Source organism: Haliotis rufescens, unplaced genomic scaffold, assembly GCF_023055435.1.
Source record: "Haliotis rufescens isolate VD_foot unplaced genomic scaffold, xgHalRufe1.0.p SCAF_117, whole genome shotgun sequence".
In the NCBI taxonomy this organism is placed as follows: domain Eukaryota; kingdom Metazoa; phylum Mollusca; class Gastropoda; order Lepetellida; family Haliotidae; genus Haliotis; species Haliotis rufescens.
The window spans coordinates 530,817-551,420 of NW_025963799.1; the positions used below are offsets into that span (position 1 = coordinate 530,817).

The 20,604-nt window shown below is 46.1% G+C and overlaps 1 protein-coding gene across 3 annotated transcripts in view; it reads left to right on the forward strand.

The window, feature by feature from the left end:
- LOC124127531 (nephrocystin-4-like) overlaps window positions 1-20,604 on the forward strand; it is a 116,697-nt gene that overhangs the window by 84,663 nt on the left and 11,430 nt on the right. For all 3 annotated transcript variants that reach the window (XM_048393193.1, XM_048393192.1, XM_048393194.1), the window contains 10 exons: window positions 631-748; window positions 1,609-1,752; window positions 4,756-4,966; window positions 7,430-7,525; window positions 9,589-9,794; window positions 10,812-11,038; window positions 11,418-11,607; window positions 15,658-15,750; window positions 16,932-17,088; window positions 18,677-18,792. In XM_048393193.1, coding sequence (XP_048249150.1) covers window positions 631-748; window positions 1,609-1,752; window positions 4,756-4,966; window positions 7,430-7,525; window positions 9,589-9,794; window positions 10,812-11,038; window positions 11,418-11,607; window positions 15,658-15,750; window positions 16,932-17,088; window positions 18,677-18,792 — 1,558 coding nt within the window. The remainder of the gene's footprint in view (window positions 1-630; window positions 749-1,608; window positions 1,753-4,755; window positions 4,967-7,429; window positions 7,526-9,588; window positions 9,795-10,811; window positions 11,039-11,417; window positions 11,608-15,657; window positions 15,751-16,931; window positions 17,089-18,676; window positions 18,793-20,604) is intronic.

Below are 20,604 nucleotides of genomic sequence, written 5' to 3' on the forward strand. Positions count from 1 at the left end.
TAGCTAATTGTCACATCAGAGAGGTATGTAGAGCCAATTGTCATGCTGGAGTGATGTGGATCATATGTTGAGCCAATTGTCCTGTCTGTGGGTTACATAGAGCCAATTGTCACATCTGAATCCTACGTAGAGCCAATTGTCACATCTGAATCCTACGTAGAGCCAATTGTCACATCTGAATCCTACGTAGAGCCAATTGTCACATCTGAATCCTACGTAGAGCCAATTGTCACATCTGAATCCTACGTAGAGCCAATTGTCACATCTGAATCCTACGTAGAGCCAATTGTCACATCTGAATCCTACGTAGAGCCAATCGTCACATCTCAATCCTACGTAGAGCCAATTGTCACATCTCAATCCTACGTAGAGCCAATTGTCACATCTCAATCCTACGTAGAGCCAATTGTCCTGTCTGAGAGGCTCCTCAGTCTGTTGACCAGGCAAGGTAAGGTAATGATATTACACTGAAAGTACATGGTGGCCTTCTAGGAATGATGGCAAGATGAGGGCTGCTTCTGGGCTTGAAAGTACTCGTAAACACTTTTCTGGTGACTCCGAGACAACTCCCATCTGCATTATTCCAGAGTTAATCATCACATCCTCAACTTGATCTTCTGTATGTTCCAGATTACTTCTGTCCAAATCCCAGAATGATTTGACCGCAGATCCGCTGTCCTCCCCATTCATCCTGCACAGGATGGAGAAGGATGGGTCCATTCAGGAGGGGCAGCCACCAGGGTTCGAGGTGAGGGACAGGGTGGGATTTAAGGATGGGTCCATTCAGGAGGGGCAGCCACCAGGGTTCGAGGTGAGGGACAGGGTGGGATTAAAGGATGGGTCCATTCAGGAGGGGCAGCCACCAGGGTTCGAGGTGAGGGACAGGGTGGGATTAAAGGATGGGTCCATTCAGGAGGGGCAGCCTCCAGGGTTCGAGGTGAGGGACAGGGTGGGATTAATGGATGGGTCCATTCAGGAGGGGCAGCCACCAGGGTTCGAGGTGAGGGACAGGGTGGGATTAAAGGATGGGTCAGTTCAGGAGGGGCGGGGTTCGGGTTGAGGGATTGGATGGGATTAAAGGATTGGTCAGTTCAGGAGGGGCAGGGTTCAAGGTGAGGGACAGGGTGGGATTAACGGATGGGTCAGTTCAGGAGGGGGGAGGTTTGAGGTGAGGGACTGGGTGGAATTAAAGGATGGGTCCGTTCAGGAGGGGCGGGGTTGGAGGTGAGGGACAGGGTGGGATTAAAGGATGGGTCAGTTCAGGAGGGGCGGGGTTTGAGGTGAGGGACAGGGTGGGATTAAAGGATGGGTCAGTTCAGGAGGGGCAGGGTTCGAGGTGAGGGACAGGGTGGGATTAAAGGATGGGTCAGTTCAGGAGGGGCAGACACATTGTTCTAGTAGCAGTATGTACTCCACCTGGGTAGTGGCCCAAAGCGGCACAGAAGCAAATGATTTTTAAATCCAAATCCAAACATTTTTATGTATGATAACAGTGATGCTGTATGAAATGCTCTTGTGTCTCTTGTCTTCCTACATGTGAACTGATGCTGCAAATCAGGTGAGTGTAGCTCTGTTATCTGACACACCCTGACCTTGTATGATGTGCAGGTGAAGTACTTCCTTGACCCCACGTTTCTGAAGCCCGGGGAGAGCAGCTTGTTTTACCAGCATCTGGCCCGCCAAACCCTCCACATTGACGTCTGGGACGCTGACTCCCTCCTCCTCATTGGCTCATCAGCTGTCGACCTCAAGGTACGTTACACTGCTCAACTGAGCTGTCGACCTCAAGGTACGTTACACTGCTCAACTGAGCTGTCGACCTCAAGGTACGTTACACCACTCAACTGAGCTGTCGACCTCAAGGTACGTTACACCACTCAACTGAGCTGTCGACCTCAAGGTACGTTACACTGCTCAACTGAGCTGTCGACCTCAACGTATATAACACCACTCAACTGAGCTGTCGACCTCAAGGTACGTTACACCGCTCAACTGAGCTGTCGACCTCAAGGTACGTTACACCACTCAACTGAGCTGTCGACCTCAAGGTACGTTACACCGCTCAACTGAGCTGTCGACCTCAAGGTACGTTACACTGCTCAACTGAGCTGTCGACCTCAAGGTACGTTACACCACTCAACTGAGCTGTCGACCTCAAGGTACGTTACACCACTCAACTGAGCTGTGGTTGGCTTATGTAAGTCAGGTCACGCCACTCAACTTTGGTTGGCTTTTAAGAAAGGTGACACTGCTCAAATATGGTCACACTGACAGATCCTTTGTTGGCCCAGATATAGACCCTGACAAAAATCTTGCTCTGACCTACATATAGACCCTGACAGAGACATCTCTGACCTACATATAGACCCTGACAGAGACATCTCTGACCCAGATATAGACCCTGACAGAGATCTATCTCTGACCCAGATATAGACCCTGACAAAGATCTTTCTCTGACTAAGATATAGACCCTGACAAAGATCTTTCTCTGACTCATATAAAGACCCTGACAAAGATCTTTCTCTGACCTATATACAGACCCTGACAAAGATCTTTCTCTGACTCAGATATAGACCCTGACAAAGATCTATCTCTGACCCACATACAGACCCTGACAGATATATCTGTGACCTACATACAGACCCTGACAAAGATCTTTCTCTGTCTCAGATATAGACCCTGACAAAGATCTTTCTCTGACCCACATACAGACCCTGACAGATATATCTCTGACCTACATACAGACCCTGACAAAGATCTTTCTCTGACCCACATACAGAGTCTGACAAAGTTCTTTCTCTGACCCACATACAGACCCTGACAGATATATCTCTGACCTACATACAGACCCTGACAAAGATCTTTCTCTGACCTATATACAGACCCTGACAAAGATCTTTCTCTGACCTATATACAGACCCTGACAAAGATCTTTCTCTGACTCAGATATAGACCCTGACAAAGATCTATCTCTGACCCACATACAGACCCTGACAGATATATCTGTGACCTACATACAGACCCTGACAAAGATCTTTCTCTGTCTCAGATATAGACCCTGACAAAGATCTTTCTCTGACCCACGTACAGACCCTGACAGATATATCTCTGACCTACATACAGACCCTGACAAAGATCTTTCTCTGACCCACATACAGAGTCTGACAAAGTTCTTTCTCTGACCCACATACAGACCCTGACAGATATATCTCTGACCTACATACAGACCCTGACAAAGATCTTTCTCTGACCCACATACAGAGTCTGACAAAGATCTTTCTCTGACCCACATACAGACCCTGACAGATATATCTCTGACCTACATACAGACCCTGACAAAGATCTTTCTCTGACTAAGATATAGACCCTGACAAAGATCTTTCTCTGACTCAGATATAGACCCTGACAAAGATCTTTCTCTGACCTATATACAGACCCTGACAAAGATCTTTCTCTGACTCAGATATAGACCCTGACAAAGATCTTTCTCTGACCCACATACAGACCCTGACAGATATATCTCTGACCTACATACAGACCCTGACAAAGATCTTTCTCTGACCCACATACAGAGTCTGACAAAGATCTTTCTCTGACCCACATACAGACCGTGACAGATATATCTGTGACCTACATACAGACCCTGACAAAGATCTTTCTCTGTCTCAGATATAGACCCTGACAAAGATCTTTCTCTGACCCACATACAGACCCTGACAGATATATCTCTGACCTACATACAGACCCTGACAAAGATCTTTCTCTGACCCACATACAGAGTCTGACAAAGTTCTTTCTCTGACCCACATACAGACCCTGACAGATATATCTCTGACCTACATACAGACCCTGACAAAGATCTTTCTCTGACCCACATACAGAGTCTGACAAAGATCTTTCTCTGACCCACATACAGACCCTGACAGATATATCTCTGACCTACATACAGACCCTGAAAAAGATCTTTCTCTGACCCACATACAGAGTCTGACAAAGATCTTTCTCTGACCCACATACAGACCCTGACAGATATATCTCTGACCTACATACAGACCCTGACAAAGATCTTTCTCTGACCCACATACAGAGTCTGACAAAGATCTTTCTCTGACCCACATACAGACCCTGACAGATATATCTCTGACCTACATACAGACCCTGACAAAGATCTTTCTCTGACCTACATACAGACCCTGACAGATATATCTCTGACCTACATACAGACCCTGACAGATATATCTCTGACCTACATACAGACCCTGACAGATATATCTCTGACCTACATACAGACCCTGACAAAGATCTTTCTCTGACCTACATACAGACCCTGACAGATATATCTTTTACCTACATACAGACCCTGACAGATATATCTCTGACCCACATACAGACCCTGACAGATATATCTCTGACCTACATACAGACCCTGACAAAGATCTTTCTCTGACCTACATACATACCCTGACAGATATATCTCTGACCTACATACAGACCCTGACAGATATATCTCTGACGTACATACAGACCCTGACAAAGATCTTTCTCTGACCTACATACAGACCCTGACAGATATATCTCTGACCTACATACAGACCCTGACAGATATATCTCTGACCCACATACAGACCCTGACAGATATATCTCTGACCTACATACAGACCCTGACAAAGATCTTTCTCTGACCTACATACAGACCCTGACAGATATATCTCTGACCCACATACAGACCGTGACCGATGTTTCTGATTGTTTCAGTACCTGTGCCGGAATGGGAATGAGGCTGTCCAGACAACCTTTGAACTGGACGTTGTGACAAGTGAATACCACGAGGACACAGCCTCTAGTGACAACAAACACGCCGACATGCGTGCTGCCAGCGTGAAGCCCCTCCGCCGGGGCAAGTTACACCTGAGGATGGCCAACATCGGACATCAAGGAGAAGTGAAGAGAGTCGGGCACAGAACAGGTGACAGCAGCGGATTTGATAGCTGTTTACACTCAGACCTGATATAGCTTGGAAGGAGGAAGTTCTTTTTCCCCATTAAATAAACAGGTCACTGAAAGTGTGAATAATTTAACACTTTTGATCATAAATGGTATATACTTCCAGATAATGGAAGTTCTTTCTAATATTATCAAAAGCAGTCTCCTGACTGGAGTCTTATGGACATCTTCATCCCACAACAATAACATGTCAACCCACAATGCTACGCTGTCAGATACAGGGCATGAAAAGCGCGAGATTTACAAAAAACATGTCCAAGTGGTAAGCAACGGGTGTGTTTGGGTGTGCAGTTCCAAGGCAAACCACTACCAACTTTTTCCTTCTATTCAATAGCTGTGTACAACCAGCTGTGACATATCTCCAGTATTCCCCACTGTCCAGGGCCTGTGGGTAGAGCTGTGTACAACCAGCTGTGACATATCTCCCATATTCCCCACTGTCCAGGGCCTGTGGGTATAGCTGTGACATATCTCCCATATTCCCCACTGTCCAGGGCCTGTGGGTATAGCTGTGTACAACCAGCTGTGACATATCTCCCATATTCCCCACTGTCCAGGGCCTGTGGGTATAGCTGTGACATATCTCCCATATTCCCCACTGTCCAGGGCCTGTGGGTATAGCTGTGTACAAGCAGCTGTGACATATCTCCCATATTCCCCACTGTCCAGGGCCTGTGGGTATAGCTGTGACATATCTCCCATATTCCCCACTGTCCAGGGCCTGTGGGTATAGCTGTGTACAACCAGCTGTGACATATCTCCCATATCCCCCACTGTCCAGGGCCTACTGTGATAGCTGTGACATATCTCCCATATTCCCCACTGTCTAGGGCCTGTGGGTATAGCTGTGTACAAGCAGCTGTGACATATCTCCCATATTCCCCACTGTCCAGGGCCTGTGGGTATAGCTGTGTACAACCAGCTGTGACATATCTCCCATATCCCCCACTGTCCAGGGCCTACTGTGATAGCTGTGACATATCCCCCATATTCCCCACTGTCTAGGGCCTGTGGGTATAGCTGTGTACAAGCAGCTGTGACATATCTCCCATATTCCCCACTGTCCAGGGCCTGTGGGTATAGCTGTGACATATCTCCCATATTCCCCACTGTCCAGGGCCTGTGGGTAGAGCTGTGTACAACCAGCTGTGACATATCTCCCATATTCCCCACTGTCCAGGGCCTACTTTGATAGCTGTGACATATCTCCCATATTCCCCACTGTCCAGGGCCTGTGGGTATAGCTGTGACATATCTCCAGTATTCCCCACTGTCCAGGGCCTGTGGGTATAGCTGTGACATATCTCCCATATTCCCCACTGTCCAGGGCCTTTGGGTATAGCTGTGACATATCTCCCATATTCCCCACTGTCCATGGCATGTGGGTATAGCTGTGACATATCTCCAGTATTCCCCACTGTCCAGGGCCTGTGGGTATAGCTGTGACATATCTCACATTTTCCCCACTGTCCAGGGCCTGTGGGTATAGCTGTGACATATCTCCAGTATTCCCCACTGTCCAGGGCCTGTGGGTATAGGTGGGTACACCAAGCTGTGATATATCTCCAGTATTTCCCACTGTCCAGGGCCTGTGGGTATAGGTGGGTACATCAAGCTGTGATATATCTCCAGTATTCCCCACTGTCCAGGGCCTGTGGGTATAGCTGTGTACAAGCAGCTGTGACATATCTCCCATATTCCCCACTGTCCAGGGCCTGTGGGTATAGCTGTGACATATCTCCCATATTCCCCACTGTCCAGGGCCTGTGGGTAGAGCTGTGTACAACCAGCTGTGACATATCTCCCATATTTCCCACTGTCCAGGGCCTACTGTGATAGCTGTGACATATCTCCCATATTCCCCACTCCATGGCCTGTGGGTATAGCTGTGACATATCTCCAGTATTCCCCACTGTCCAGGGCCTGTGGGTATAGGTGGGTACATCAAGCTGTGATATATCTCCAGTATTCCCCACTGTCCAGGGCCTGTGGGTATAGGTGGGTACACCAAGCTGTGACATATCTCCAGTATTCCCCACTGTCCAGGGCCTGTGGGTATAGCTGTGACATATCTCCCATATTCCCCACTGTCCAGGGCCTGTGGGTATAGCTGTGACATATCTCCAGTATTCCCCACTGTCCAGGGCCTGTGGGTATAGCTGTGACATATCTCCAGTATTCCCCACTGTCCAGGGCCTGTGGGTATAGGTGTGTACAACCTGCTGTGACATATCTCAAATATTCCCACTGTCCAGGGCCTGTGGCTACAGCTGTGACATATCTCCCATATTCCCCACTGTCCAGGGCCTGGTGAACATCAAGATGATGATGTTATGTTTATTGCTGGTCGGCTCAACTATTGACATTATGTCTGATTTGATCACTTAGCCAAAAGGTCAATATTAATATAATTTTGTCTTTTCAGAAACAATTCCATTACCGAGCAAGACCCAGGTGATTATCTCTCAGACAGCCGGGAACTCCTCATACAAGGGCGGGAGTCTGATGAGGGGAGAGAATGGTAGGTGTATTGTGAAACCCTTGTGGCACTGACAGACACTTGAAACTGGGTGTCACGCGAGCTTAGCCCCTGACAGGCACTTGAAACTGGGTGTCATGCGAGCTTGTGATGCAGGTTTGAAGAAGCTGGGTGTCTCTAGAGCTCAGCCCCTGACAGACAGTTGTAGTTTAATGGTGGTTCTTTGTGATGCAGGTTTGAAGAAGCTGGGTGTCTCTAGAGCTCAGCCCCTGACAGACAGTTGTAGTTTAATGGTGGTTCTTTGTGATGCAGGTTTGAAGAAGCTGGGTGTCATGCAAGCTCAGCCCAGGACAGACAGTTGTAGTTTAATGGTGGTTCTTTGTGATGCAGGTTTGAAGAAGCTGGGTGTCTCTAGAGCTCAGCCCCTGACAGACAGTTGTAGTTTAATGGTGGTTCTTTGTGATGCAGGTTTGAAGAAGCGGGGTGTCTCTAGAGCTCAGCCCCTGACAGACAGTTGTAGTTTAATGGTGGTTCTTTGTGATGCAGGTTTGAAGAAGCTGGGTGTCTCTAGAGCTCAGCCCCTGACAGACAGTTGTAGTTTAATGGTGGTTCTTTGTGATGCAGGTTTGAAGAAGCTGGGTGTCTCTAGAGCTCAGCCCCTGACAGACAGTTGTAGTTTAATGGTGGTTCTTTGTGATGCAGGTTTGAAGAAGCTGGGTGTCTCTAGAGCTCAGCCCCTGACAGACAGTTGTAGTTTAATGGTGGTTCTTTGTGATGCAGGTTTGAAGAAGCTGGGTGTCTCTAGAGCTCAGCCCCTGACAGACAGTTGTAGTTTAATGGTGGTTCTTTGTGATGCAGGTTTGAAGAAGCTGGGTGTCTCTAGAGCTCAGCCCCTGACAGACAGTTGTAGTTTAATGGTGGTTCTTTGTGATGCAGGTTTGAAGAAGCTGGGTGTCTCTAGAGCTCAGCCCCTGACAGACAGTTGTAGTTTAATGATGGTTCTTTGTGATGCAGGTTTGAAGAAGCTGGGTGTCTCTAGAGCTCAGCCCCTGACAGACAGTTGTAGTTTAATGGTGGTTCTTTGTGATGCAGGTTTGAAGAAGCTGGGTGTCATGCAAGCTCAGCCCAGGACAGACAGTTGTAGTTTAATGGTGGTTCTTTGTTATGCAGGTTTGAAGAAGCTGGGTGTCTCTAGAGCTCAGCCCCTGACAGACAGTTGTAGTTTAATGGTGGTTCTTTGTGATGCAGGTTTGAAGAAGCGGGGTGTCTCTAGAGCTCAGCCCCTGACAGACAGTTGTAGTTTAATGGTGGTTCTTTGTGATGCAGGTTTGAAGAAGCTGGGTGTCTCTAGAGCTCAGCCCCTGACAGACAGTTGTAGTTTAATGGTGGTTCTTTGTGATGCAGGTTTGAAGAAGCTGGGTGTCTCTAGAGCTCAGCCCCTGACAGACAGTTGTAGTTTAATGGTGGTTCTTTGTGATGCAGGTTTGAAGAAGCTGGGTGTCTCTAGAGCTCAGCCCCTGACAGACAGTTGTAGTTTAATGGTGGTCCTTTTGATGCAGGTTTGAAGAAGCTGGGTGTCTCTAGAGCTCAGCCCCTGACAGACAGTTGTAGTTTAATGGTGGTTCTTTGTGATGCAGGTTTGAAGAAGCTGGGTGTCTCTAGAGCTCAGCCCCTGACAGACAGTTGTAGTTTAATGGTGATTCTTTGTGATGCAGGTTTGAAGAAGCTGGGTGTCTCTAGAGCTCAGCCCCTGACAGACAGTTGTAGTTTAATGGTGGTTCTTTGTGATGCAGGTTTGAAGAAGCTGGGTGTCTCTAGAGCTCAGCCCCTGACAGACAGTTGTAGTTTAATGATGGTTCTTTGTGATGCAGGTTTGAAGAAGCTGGGTGTCTCTAGAGCTCAGCCCCTGACAGACAGTTGTAGTTTAATGGTGGTTCTTTGTGATGCAGGTTTGAAGAAGCTGGGTGTCTCTAGAGCTCAGCCCCTGACAGACAGTTGTAGTTTAATGGTGGTTCTTTGTGATGCAGGTTTGAAGAAGCTGGGTGTCTCTAGAGCTCAGCCCCTGACAGACAGTTGTAGTTTAATGGTGGTTCTTTGTGATGCAGGTTTGAAGAAGCTGGGTGTCTCTAGAGCTCAGCCACTGACAGACAATCGTGAAGTGTCCACCATGATGTTTTCAAAGGAACGACAGATGGACAAGGAAGAAACACACAGAGGAGTCGACTCTGAGAGGCAAAGGAAACTTGCCCGGATGAATGCTGTTCGCCAGCAGAGTGGAGAGCAGGAGAATGAAAAAACAACCACCATTATGGTAGGCAGATCTCTCAATGTCACTGTCGCTTTCTTTCTAGAGTAGGCAGACTTGTGAAGGATCTCTCACTGTCACTGTCTCTTTCTCTCTAGGGTAGGCAGACTTGTGAAGGATCTCTCACTGTCACTGTCACTTTCTCTGTAGGGTAGACAGACTAGTGAAGGATTTCTCACTGTCACTGTCACTGTCACTTTCTCTCTAGGGTAGGCAGACTTGTGAAGGATCTCTCACTGTCACTGTCACTGTCACTGTCACTTTCTCTCTAGGGTAGGCAGACTTGTGAAGGATCTCTCACTGTCACTGTCACTTTCTCTCAAGGGTAGACAGACTTGTGAAGGATCTCTCACTGTCACTGTCACTTTCTCTCAAGGGTAGACCGACTTGTGAAGGATCTCTCACTCTCACTGTCACTTTCTCTCTAGGGTAGGCGGACTTGTGAAGGATCTCTCACTGTCACTGTCACTTTCTCTCTAGGGTAGGCAGACTTGTGAAGGAACTGTCACTGTCACTGTCGCTTTCTTTCTAGGGGAGGCAGACTTGTGAAGGATCTCTCACTGTCACTGTCTCTTTCTCTCTAGGGTAGGCAGACTTGTGAAGGATCTCTCACTGTCACTGTCACTTTCTCTCTAGGGTAGGCGGACTTGTGAAGGATCTCTCACTGTCACTGTCACTTTCTCTCTAGGGTAGACAGACTTGTGAAGGATTTCTCACTGTCACTGTCACTGTCACTTTCTCTCTAGGGTAGGCGGACTTGTGTTGGATCTGTCACTGTCACTTTCTCTCTAGGGTAGGCAGACTTGTGTTGGATCTGTCACTGTCACTTTCTCTCTAGGGTAGGCAGACTTGTGAAGGATCTCTCACTGCATAGGATAGGCGAAATTGGCAGTAGGTTTATTAGGAATACTCGGGTATGAACCCATCAAGGACTCTGGGTCCTCTTTGAGAAATAAAAATATTTTCAGGAATAATGGTAATGGTGAACTTTGTTCAGTGACCCATCTGCCAGTTGTGTTGCAGGGTTATCGCAAGGAGAAGACAGAGCGGATGAGGGACATGAAGACGATGGAGATCTACCGCATGCAGACGAAGAGAGAAGGCATCCTCACCATGCTCAGCAACACAATCACCACCGAGCACACCATCTACCCCACCTTTGCCACGGCCGAGTTCTTCGAGTTTGTCCTGAAGAACCCCTACAACGTCCAGCAGAACATCACGATGGACTGCTCTGATCCAGCTGTAGGGTGAGTGTTCTAGACAGCTGGTACGACCCGTGAAGATCCGGGGTAGAATAGGTCTTCAGCAACCCATGCTTGCCGCAAAAGGCAACAATGCTTGTCGTAAGAGGCGACTAACGGGAAAGGGTGGTTGTTTGATGCATGTCATCATTTCCCAATTGCATGGATCGATGCTCATGATTTAATCACTGACCCGATTATTTACAGACAGCCGTCATTATATAGCTGAAATATTGCAGAGTGCAGCGTTAAACAACTAACAAACAAACGAAAAAGCTGGTACATCAGTGTAAGAAGGTGGTGTGATATTGGCTGGAAGCCAAGTTACTGGCCCTACCAACTGATCTGGGCCAAGTCCCCTTTAATATGATCCTTGTTTCCTCAGAGTCATCACAGACGCCCGGGAGTGGCGGCACTTCAAGCAAATAAACAACATCAACACCCATGTAGAGGAGGGCATGTTCAACAAGGATAGAAAGTCCGATGGGCCGGAGATCTTCCTGCGTCCCAAAGAAACAGTCAACATCCCCCTCAAGTATCAGAGTTTCCAGGCCGACCAATCTGTTCAGCCACAGGTGCTTGTTAAGTTCAGTCTGTTCAGCCACAGGTGCTTGTTTAGTTCAGTCTGTTCAGCCACAGGTGCTTGTTTAGTTCACTCTGTTCAGCCACAGGTGCTTGTTTAGTTCAGTCTGTTCAGCCACAGGTGCTTGTTTAGTTCAGTCTGTTAAGCCACAGGTGCTTGTTTAGTTCAGTCTGTTCAGCCACAGGTGCTTGTTTAGTTCACTCTGTTCAGCCACAGGTGCTTGTTTAGTTCAGTCTGTTCAGCCACAGGTGCTTGTTTAGTTCAGTCTGTTCAGCCACAGGTGCTTGTTTAGTTCAGTCTGTTCAGCCACAGGTGCTTGTTGAGTTCAGTCTGTTCAGCCACAGGTGCTTGTTTAGTTCAGTCTGTTCAGCCACTCGTGTTTGCTTAGTTCACTCTGTTCAGCCACAGGTGCTAGTTTAGTTCACTCTGTTCAGCCACAGGTGCTTGTTTAGTTCAGTCTGTTCAGCCACAGGTGTTTGCTTAGTTCAGACCTTTCAGCCACAGGTGCTTGTTTAGTTCAGTCTGTTCAGCTACAGGTGTTTGCTTAGTTCACTCTGTTCAGCCACAGGTGCTTGTTTAGTTCAGCCTGTTTAGCCACAGGTGTTTGCTTAGTTCAGACCTTTCAGCCACAGGTGCTTGTTTAGTTCACTCTGTTCAGCCACAGGTGCTTGTTTAGTTCAGTCTGTTTGGCCACAGGTGCTTGTTTAGTTCAGTCTGTTTGGCCACAGGTGCTTGTTTAGTTCAGTCTGTTTAGCCACAGGTGCTTGTTTAGCCACAGGTGCTTGTTTAGTTCAGTCTGTTTAGCCACAGGTGCTTGTTTAGTTCAGTCTGTTTAGCCACAGGTGCTTGTTTAGTTCAGTCTGTTTAGCCACAGGTGTTTGTTTAGTTCAGTCTGTTTGGCCACAGGTGCTTGTTTAGTTCAGTCTGTTCAGCTACAGGTGTTTGCTTAGTTCACTCTGTTCAGCCACAGGTGCTTGTTTAGTTCAGTCTGTTTAGCCACAGGTGTTTGCTTAGTTCAGACCTTTCAGCCACAGGTGCTTGTTAAGTTCACTCTGTTCAGCCACAGGTGCTTGTTTAGTTCAGTCTGTTTAGCCACAGGTGCTTGTTTAGCCACAGGTGCTTGTTTAGTTCACTCTGTTCAGCCACAGGTGCTTGTTTAGTTCAGTCTGTTCAGCCACAGGTGCTTGTTTAGTTCACTCTTTTCAGCCACAGGTGCTTGTTTAGCTCAGTCTGTTTGGCCACAGGTGCTTGTTTAGTTCAGTCTGTTTAGCCACAGGTGCTTGTTTAGTTCAGTCTGTTTAGCCACAGGTGTTTGTTTAGTTCAGTCTGTTTGGCCACAGGTGCTTGTTTAGTTCAGTCTGTTCAGCTACAGGTGTTTGCTTAGTTCACTCTGTTCAGCCACAGGTGCTTGTTTAGTTCAGTCTGTTTAGCCACAGGTGTTTGCTTAGTTCAGACCTTTCAGCCACAGGTGCTTGTTTAGTTCACTCTGTTCAGCCACAGGTGCTTGTTTAGTTCAGTCTGTTCAGCTACAGGTGTTTGCTTAGTTCACTCTGTTCAGCCACAGGTGCTTGTTTAGTTCAGTCTGTTTAGCCACAGGTGTTTGCTTAGTTCAGACCTTTCAGCCACAGGTGCTTGTTTAGTTCAGTCTGTTCAGCCACAGGTGCTTGTTTAGTTCAGTCTGTTTGGCCACTGGTGCTTGTTTAGTTCAGTCTGTTTGGCCACAGGTGCTTGTTTAGTTCAGTCTGTTTAGCCACAGGTGCTTGTTTAGCCACAGGTGCTTGTTTAGTTCAGTCTATTCAGCCACAGGTGCTTGTTTAGTTCAGTCTGTTTAGCCACAGGTGCTTGTTTAGTTCAGTCTGTTCAGCCACAGGTGCTTGTTTAGTTCAGTCTGTTCAGCCACTGGTGTTTGCTAAGTTCACTCTCTTCAGCCACAGGTGCTTGTTTAGTTCAGTCTGTTCAGCCACAGGTGCTTGTTTAGTTCAGTCTGTTCAGCCACAGGTGTTTGCTTAGTTCAGACCTTTCAGCCACAGGTGCTTGTTTAGTTCACTCTGTTCAGCCACAGATGCTTGTTTAGTTCAGTCTGTTCAGCTACAGGTGTTTGCTTAGTTCACTCTGTTCAGCCACAGGTGCTTGTTTAGTTCAGTCTGTTTAGCCACAGGTGTTTGCTTAGTTCAGACCGTTCAGCCACAGGTGCTTGTTTAGTTCACTCTGTTCAGCCACAGGTGCTTGTTTAGTTCAGTCTGTTTGGCCACAGGTGCTTGTTTAGTTCAGTCTGTTTCGCCACAGGTGCTTGTTTAATTCAGTCTGTTTAGCCACAGGTGCTTGTTTAGCCACAGGTGCTTGTTTAGTTCAGTCTGTTAAGCCACAGGTGCTTGTTTAGTTCACTCTGTTCAGCCACAGGTGCTTGTTTAGTTCAGTCTGTTCAGCCACAGGTGCTTGTTTAGTTCAGTCTGTTCAGCCACAGGTGTTTGCTTAGTTCAGACCTTTCAGCCACAGGTGCTTGTTTAGTTCACTCTGTTCAGCCACAGGTGCTTGTTTAGCTCAGTCTGTTTGGCCACAGGTGCTTGTTTAGTTCAGTCTGTTTAGCCACAGGTGCTTGTTTAGTTCAGTCTGTTTAGCCACAGGTGTTTGTTTAGTTCAGTCTGTTTGGCCACAGGTGCTTGTTTAGTTCAGTGTGTTCAGCTACAGGTGTTTGCTTAGTTCACTCTGTTCAGCCACAGGTGCTTGTTTAGTTCAGTCTGTTTAGCCACAGGTGTTTGCTTAGTTCAGACCTTTCAGCCACAGGTGCTTGTTTAGTTCACTCTGTTCAGCCACAGGTGCTTGTTTAGTTCAGTCTGTTTGGCCACTGGTGCTTGTTTAGTTCAGTCTGTTTGGCCACAGGTGCTTGTTTAGTTCAGTCTGTTTAGCCACAGGTGCTTGTTTAGCCACAGGTGCTTGTTTAGTTCAGTCTGTTCAGCCACAGGTGCTTGTTTAGTTCAGTCTGTTCAGCCACAGGTGCTTGTTTAGTTCAGTCTGTTCAGCCACATGTGCTTGTTTAGTTCAGTCTGTTCACCCACAGGTGCTTGTTTAGTTCAGTCTGTTTAACCACAGGTACCAGTATGGTTATTTTTGTCCCTTCCTTAAACAGTCAAGATCATAGCCTAAAAAAACCCCTTGATACATGTCATTTTTAAGGCAGGACAGAGATCAGAAAGGCTGTGAATCAATGGACTCTCAAGTTAACTCTCAAACAAACTCATTCAGAAAACTGATGTGCCATAGTTTTTCTATATGTCTTTTTCTGCACATTTTACAGTGACTTACTTTTATTGAGTTAAATATGCTATTTTCTCTTTCCAAATCCCCTCTCAAGGTCATACACTCAAAAATGGGTTCTGTCAATAATAACTAGAAAAATGTTCTCTGTAGTAATATTTAGGGTGGAAGATTGAAATGGTGAGGTTTTGAGTGACCTTCTTTGTAGGTCAAGGTCAGTGGAATGGTCATCCATGACATCGATCTGCTTCCTGCAATGCAGTAAAATGTGTCTTGTGTTAGAGATGAGTAATTTAGCGGTATACCAATAACCCCATTGAGTGCTCACCCTCAGCTCACCCTCGCTTGGGGCAGTCGGGTAGCCTGGTGGTTAAAGTGTTCACTCGTCACGCCGAAGACCGGGGTTCGATTCCCGACATGGGTACAATGTATGAAGCCCATTTCTGGTGTCCCCTGCTGGATATTGCTGGAATATTGCTAAAAGGGGCGCAAAACTAATCAACCAGACTCAATCAATCACCCTCGCTGAAGGAAAGCACATGTATCTAACTGTTTGCCGTCAGAAAGGAAAATATCAGTAAAAAGAACCATGCTATACCCCAATGCTGATATTAGTATGTATGAAACAAACTACCGAATACACAATTAATGATCATTGTCTCCTGTCTTGAGTTCTCCCTTGGAGAGTTATGCCTGACAATAAGCATCTCTCAGAAAACATGAAGTGTCAAATGATGGCAGAAAAAAACAATACAGTGACTGACTGACGTGAGTCTGTTGTTCACAGGGCCCTGTTAATCCCTTCCGGAAGAAGGAGGTCAGGCACAAGCAGGGGCAGCAGCAGGAGGACAGCAACATCCTCCACAGTCGCAGCGTGCGAGTGAGTAAGGGGCAGGACAGGGAGGGGAGGGGAGAGTGTTTGGGCAGGGCAGGGTGAGTGTTGGGGCAGGGGTGGGGGAGGGGGAGTGTTTAGGTGGGGGAGGGGGGAGTGTTGGGGCAAGGTGGGAGAAGGTGAGTGTTGGGGCATGGGTGGGTGAGTATTAGGGCAGGGAGGGAGAAGGTGAGTGTTGGGGCATAGGTGGGTGAGTATTAGGGCAGGGAGGGAGAAGGTGAGTGTTGGGGCAGGGGTGGGGGAGTGTTGGGAGGAAGGGAGAAGGTGTGTGTTGGGGCAGGGAGGGAGAAGGTGGGTGTTGGGGCAGGGAGGGAGAAGGTGAGTGTTGGGGCAGGGAAGGAGAAGGTGAGTGTTGGGGCAGGGAAGGAGAAGGTGAGTGTTTGGGCAGGGAAGGAGAAGGTGAGTGTTGGGGCAGGGAAGGAGAAGGTGAGTGTTGGGGCAGGGAAGGAGAAGGTGAGTGTTTGGGCAGGGAAGGAGAAGGTGAGTGTTTGGGCAGGGAAGGAGAAGGTGAGTGTTGGGGCAGGCAAGGAGAAGGTGAGTGTTGGGGCAGGGAGGGAGAAGGTGAGTGTTGGGGCAGGGAAGGAGAAGGTGAGTGTTGGGGCAGGGAAGGAGAAGGTGAGTGTTTGGGCAGGGAAGGAGAAGGTGAGTGTTTTGGGCAGGGAGGGAGAAGGTGAGTGTTTGGGCAGGAAGGGAGAAGGTGAGTGTTTGGGCAGGAAGGGAGAAGGTGAGTGTTTGGGCAGGGAAGGTTGAAGGTGAGTGTTTGGGCAGGGAAGGAGAAGGTGAGTGTTTGGGCAGGGAGGGAGAAAGTGAGTGTTGGGGCAGGGGTGGGGGAGTGTTGGGAGGGAGGGAGAAGGTGAGCGTTGGGGCAGGGCTGGGTGAGTGTTGGGGCAGGGGTGGGGGAGTGTTGGGGCGGGGCAGGGGGACTGTTGGGGCGGGGTAGGGAGAATTTGAGTATTTTGGCAGGGGTGGTTGAGGGTGGGGGCGGGAGTGTGGTCACGGGATTGTGGTCACGGGATTGTGGTCACATGACCATAACTGAACTGTTTCTTGACAGGTCAAAGGTCAATATGGGATTGGCCACCTACCTTCATTATGAATCCGAAAAAAAAGATGAATGTCAAGATCTAATCATAAGTGGTTTCCTACACACAGTTGTTTTCTTTTCACAGGTTATTTTCAAGTCGGAGGATGGCAAGCCCATCGCTGTCTTGCATCTGAAGGTAGAACCCCAGCCTCATGTTGTTGACCAGACGTTCCGCTTCTACCACCCAGAGCAGGCATTCCTGAAGAAATCTGTTCGACTGCAGGATCTCCACGCCTTGCCAGGTTATCCAGTCGATCCATGTAGTGTCTCTGTCATCACATTGTGGACCTGGGAAGATCCGGGGTAGAATTGGTCTTCAGCAACCCATGGCTGCCGTAATTGGGCACTATTCTTGTCATAAAAGGCGACTAACAGGATCCGGTGGTCAGGGTCACTAACTTGGTTGATGCATGTCATCGTATCCCCATGAGATCAATGCCCATGTTGTCAATCACTGGATTGTCTGGTCCAGACTTGATTATTCACAGAACGCCATCATAGACCTGGAATATTGCTGAGTTCAGTGTTAAACAACAACAATGTAAGAAAGAAAAGTCATCATTTCCACACATCTGATACCTACATATCTCATACCTACATATCTCATACCTACACATCTCATACCTACACATCTCATACCTACACATCTCATACCTACATATCTCATACCTACACATCTCATACCTACACATCTCATACCTACTCACCTGATACCTACACATCTCATACATACATATCTCATACATACACATCTTATACCTACATATATCATACCTACATATCTCATACCTACACATCTAATACCTACACATCTCATACCTACATATCTGATACCTACTCATCTCATACCTACACATCTCATACCTACACATCTCATACCTACACATCTCATACCTACACATCTCATACCTACTCATTTCATACCTACATATCTCATACCTACACATCTCATACCTACACATCTCATACCTACTCACCTGATACCTACACATCTCATACACATCTCATACCTACACATCTGATACCTACACATCTCATACCTACTCATCTGATACCTACACATCTCATACCTACACATCTCATACCTACACATCTCATACCTACACATCTCATACCTACACATCTCATACCTACTCATCTGATACCTACACATGTGATACCTACACATCTCATACATACATATCTGATACCTACATACATGTATCTCATACCTACATATCTCATACATACACATCTCATACCTACACATCTCATACCTACACATCTCATACCTACACATCTGTAACTACATATCTCATACCTACACATCTCATACCTACACATCTCATACCTACATATCTGATACCTACATATCTGATACCTACACATCTCATACCTACACATCTCATACATACATATCTCATACCTACACATCTGATACCTACACATCTTATACCTACACATCTGATACCTACACATCTCACACCTACATATCTCATACCTACACATCTCATACCTACACATCTGATACCTACACATCTCATACCTACATATCTCATACCTACACATCTGATACCTACACATCTGATGCCTACATATCTCATACCTACACATATGTTATACCTACACCTCTGATACCTACATATACCTACATATACCTACACTGTTTTACAAAGTTCAAAGTTAGCACAGTGATGTTCACCAACTAGCCTTGGAAATTATAAAACATTTCATAAGAGAGGGAGTCCACACGTCGACATTTACTTGCCTCATGAACAGGAATTAGCTTTGTTTTGCTAAGTGGAAGTTAGTGAGTTTCCTGACTGTTTACTGATGCCTGTTTCTTTGCAGCCAATCAGATCGGGGGCAGCGGCGTCAGCAAGGTGTTTGTCCGCTGCAGTGACACCAACGTGGTCTGCGACAGTCGAGCTACACAGCCAGGTGAACCCCATGACGTGTTTGTCAAGGTGAGATGTAGTTTTTTTTTGGTTTGTTAACCTGGATATATTTTCAAAATATCCTTTTAAAAAATGCAAGAAAAATTACCACTCAACTGTTTTTTCCACGACTGACTACATTGAGTGATTGAGTGGTGGTTGAAAGTACTCCCATGCACTTTCATCACAGAAAAGCCTAAACATCCTGTTTCTATTGTTTGCGGTAATTTATTTTTATGGAGAAAAATGTACTACATGATAAGAAGCAGGAGTTGAAAAATACCATTGCCCGACGACCGTGCCAAGTAAGGTTTAGATGTCGGGCCAGAAATATACGTGTCCTAGCATGCCCGTGGACAAGTAGAGCATACAAAATGAACTGGGTCAAGTTTCACGAGAATGTAATCATGTGATCATGTTACAATATTTCATTGGCTAATATTTTGCTAGTGTCTCAGAATGGCAATCTAATTTGCGTACAGTTAGACCAGTCAACCAATGGGATTAATACACTTCGATGGCATATATGGCACATGCTTCTTGGAAATTGAATGATTGGCAGTTGACTACAGCTTTGATGAAATATTTTATTTGAACACACGTCACGGTAGAGGCTCACCCGCTCTTGATCGCGAAAACTTTGTTGACACATAAGTTAGACTATGACAAATATGACTTTTAACGAGTCAAAAGTATTGCATTTAAGATACAGTGACCCCTCATTTTAGAGTTTAAGATAAGATTAGAATAGTTTATGATTCAAAAAAGATTTATCAAGTATTAATATGTGCTTTCAAAAAAACACATTGTATCCATTCAGCGAATTCAGGTTAATAAACAAGTATAACAAACTTGGTCAATAAAAGTATGAAATTTGATATAAAACATCACTAGATATGATGATTTACCATTTAAAATGTATTTCTTGCTCTCCAAGGCATTGTTTTATATGCAGAGATTAAGATTACCGTGTGTATTTTCTCGTAAACTAAGCCGGAAATAGCCATCAACTGTGCACACGTTTCCTCCAAATTCTAGCGGTGATTCAGTTAAAAAGTACCCAATGATACAACTTCAAAGAATTTTGATGTAATGGTCAGAAGAAATTGTGTCTGAAATTATTATTTTGTCAGGAAAAATATATTCCAATATCGTGTTGTTTTAGTTGCAGCATCCACTAAATATACTTAAGATTATGAGAACCATAAGCATAGCACTTTGGTACAGCTTGTATGCGGGATACGTATGGAACAATTTGACCAGTCACCGTAGGGACTTCTCGCGCTACATGTATTTCCATTGAGAAAACGTTATGTTGACATTTAATAGTCAAACTGACTCAATTATGACTTTTAGCGAGTCATGGTACAACATTTATTTATGATATGTGTATCCATTCTCTTGCAACTTAATTTCGTTTCAAGTCGTCAATAGCATTAATCTGACCGTGGTTGCTGTAGATAACAGTAAAGTGTGCGATCTACCGATCACTTCACATACGATTTCGCTGAAATTATTGTAAACATTATTATAATTATTGAATGAAATTTGAAAATAATTAATAAAATATAGTGCAAACATTAGTCCAGATAAACAATGAAACGTTTTTTATTTCCAGATATTATAATAATAGGATTAAGTTGTGTGCTTCAGTTCGGATTTGTTGACTGGTATTTCCGGTGTTGCGTGATCAGCTGATAATGTTTTCTGAGATGGGAGGGAAACATCGTGTCAGTGTAAAACTTGAGTTCATTAAATACATGTATGAAGTAAATTTTTGGGAGCCATGCGTTACCACGCTATAACCGAATTTACGCTATATTGAGTTGCCAATAGTGAGGG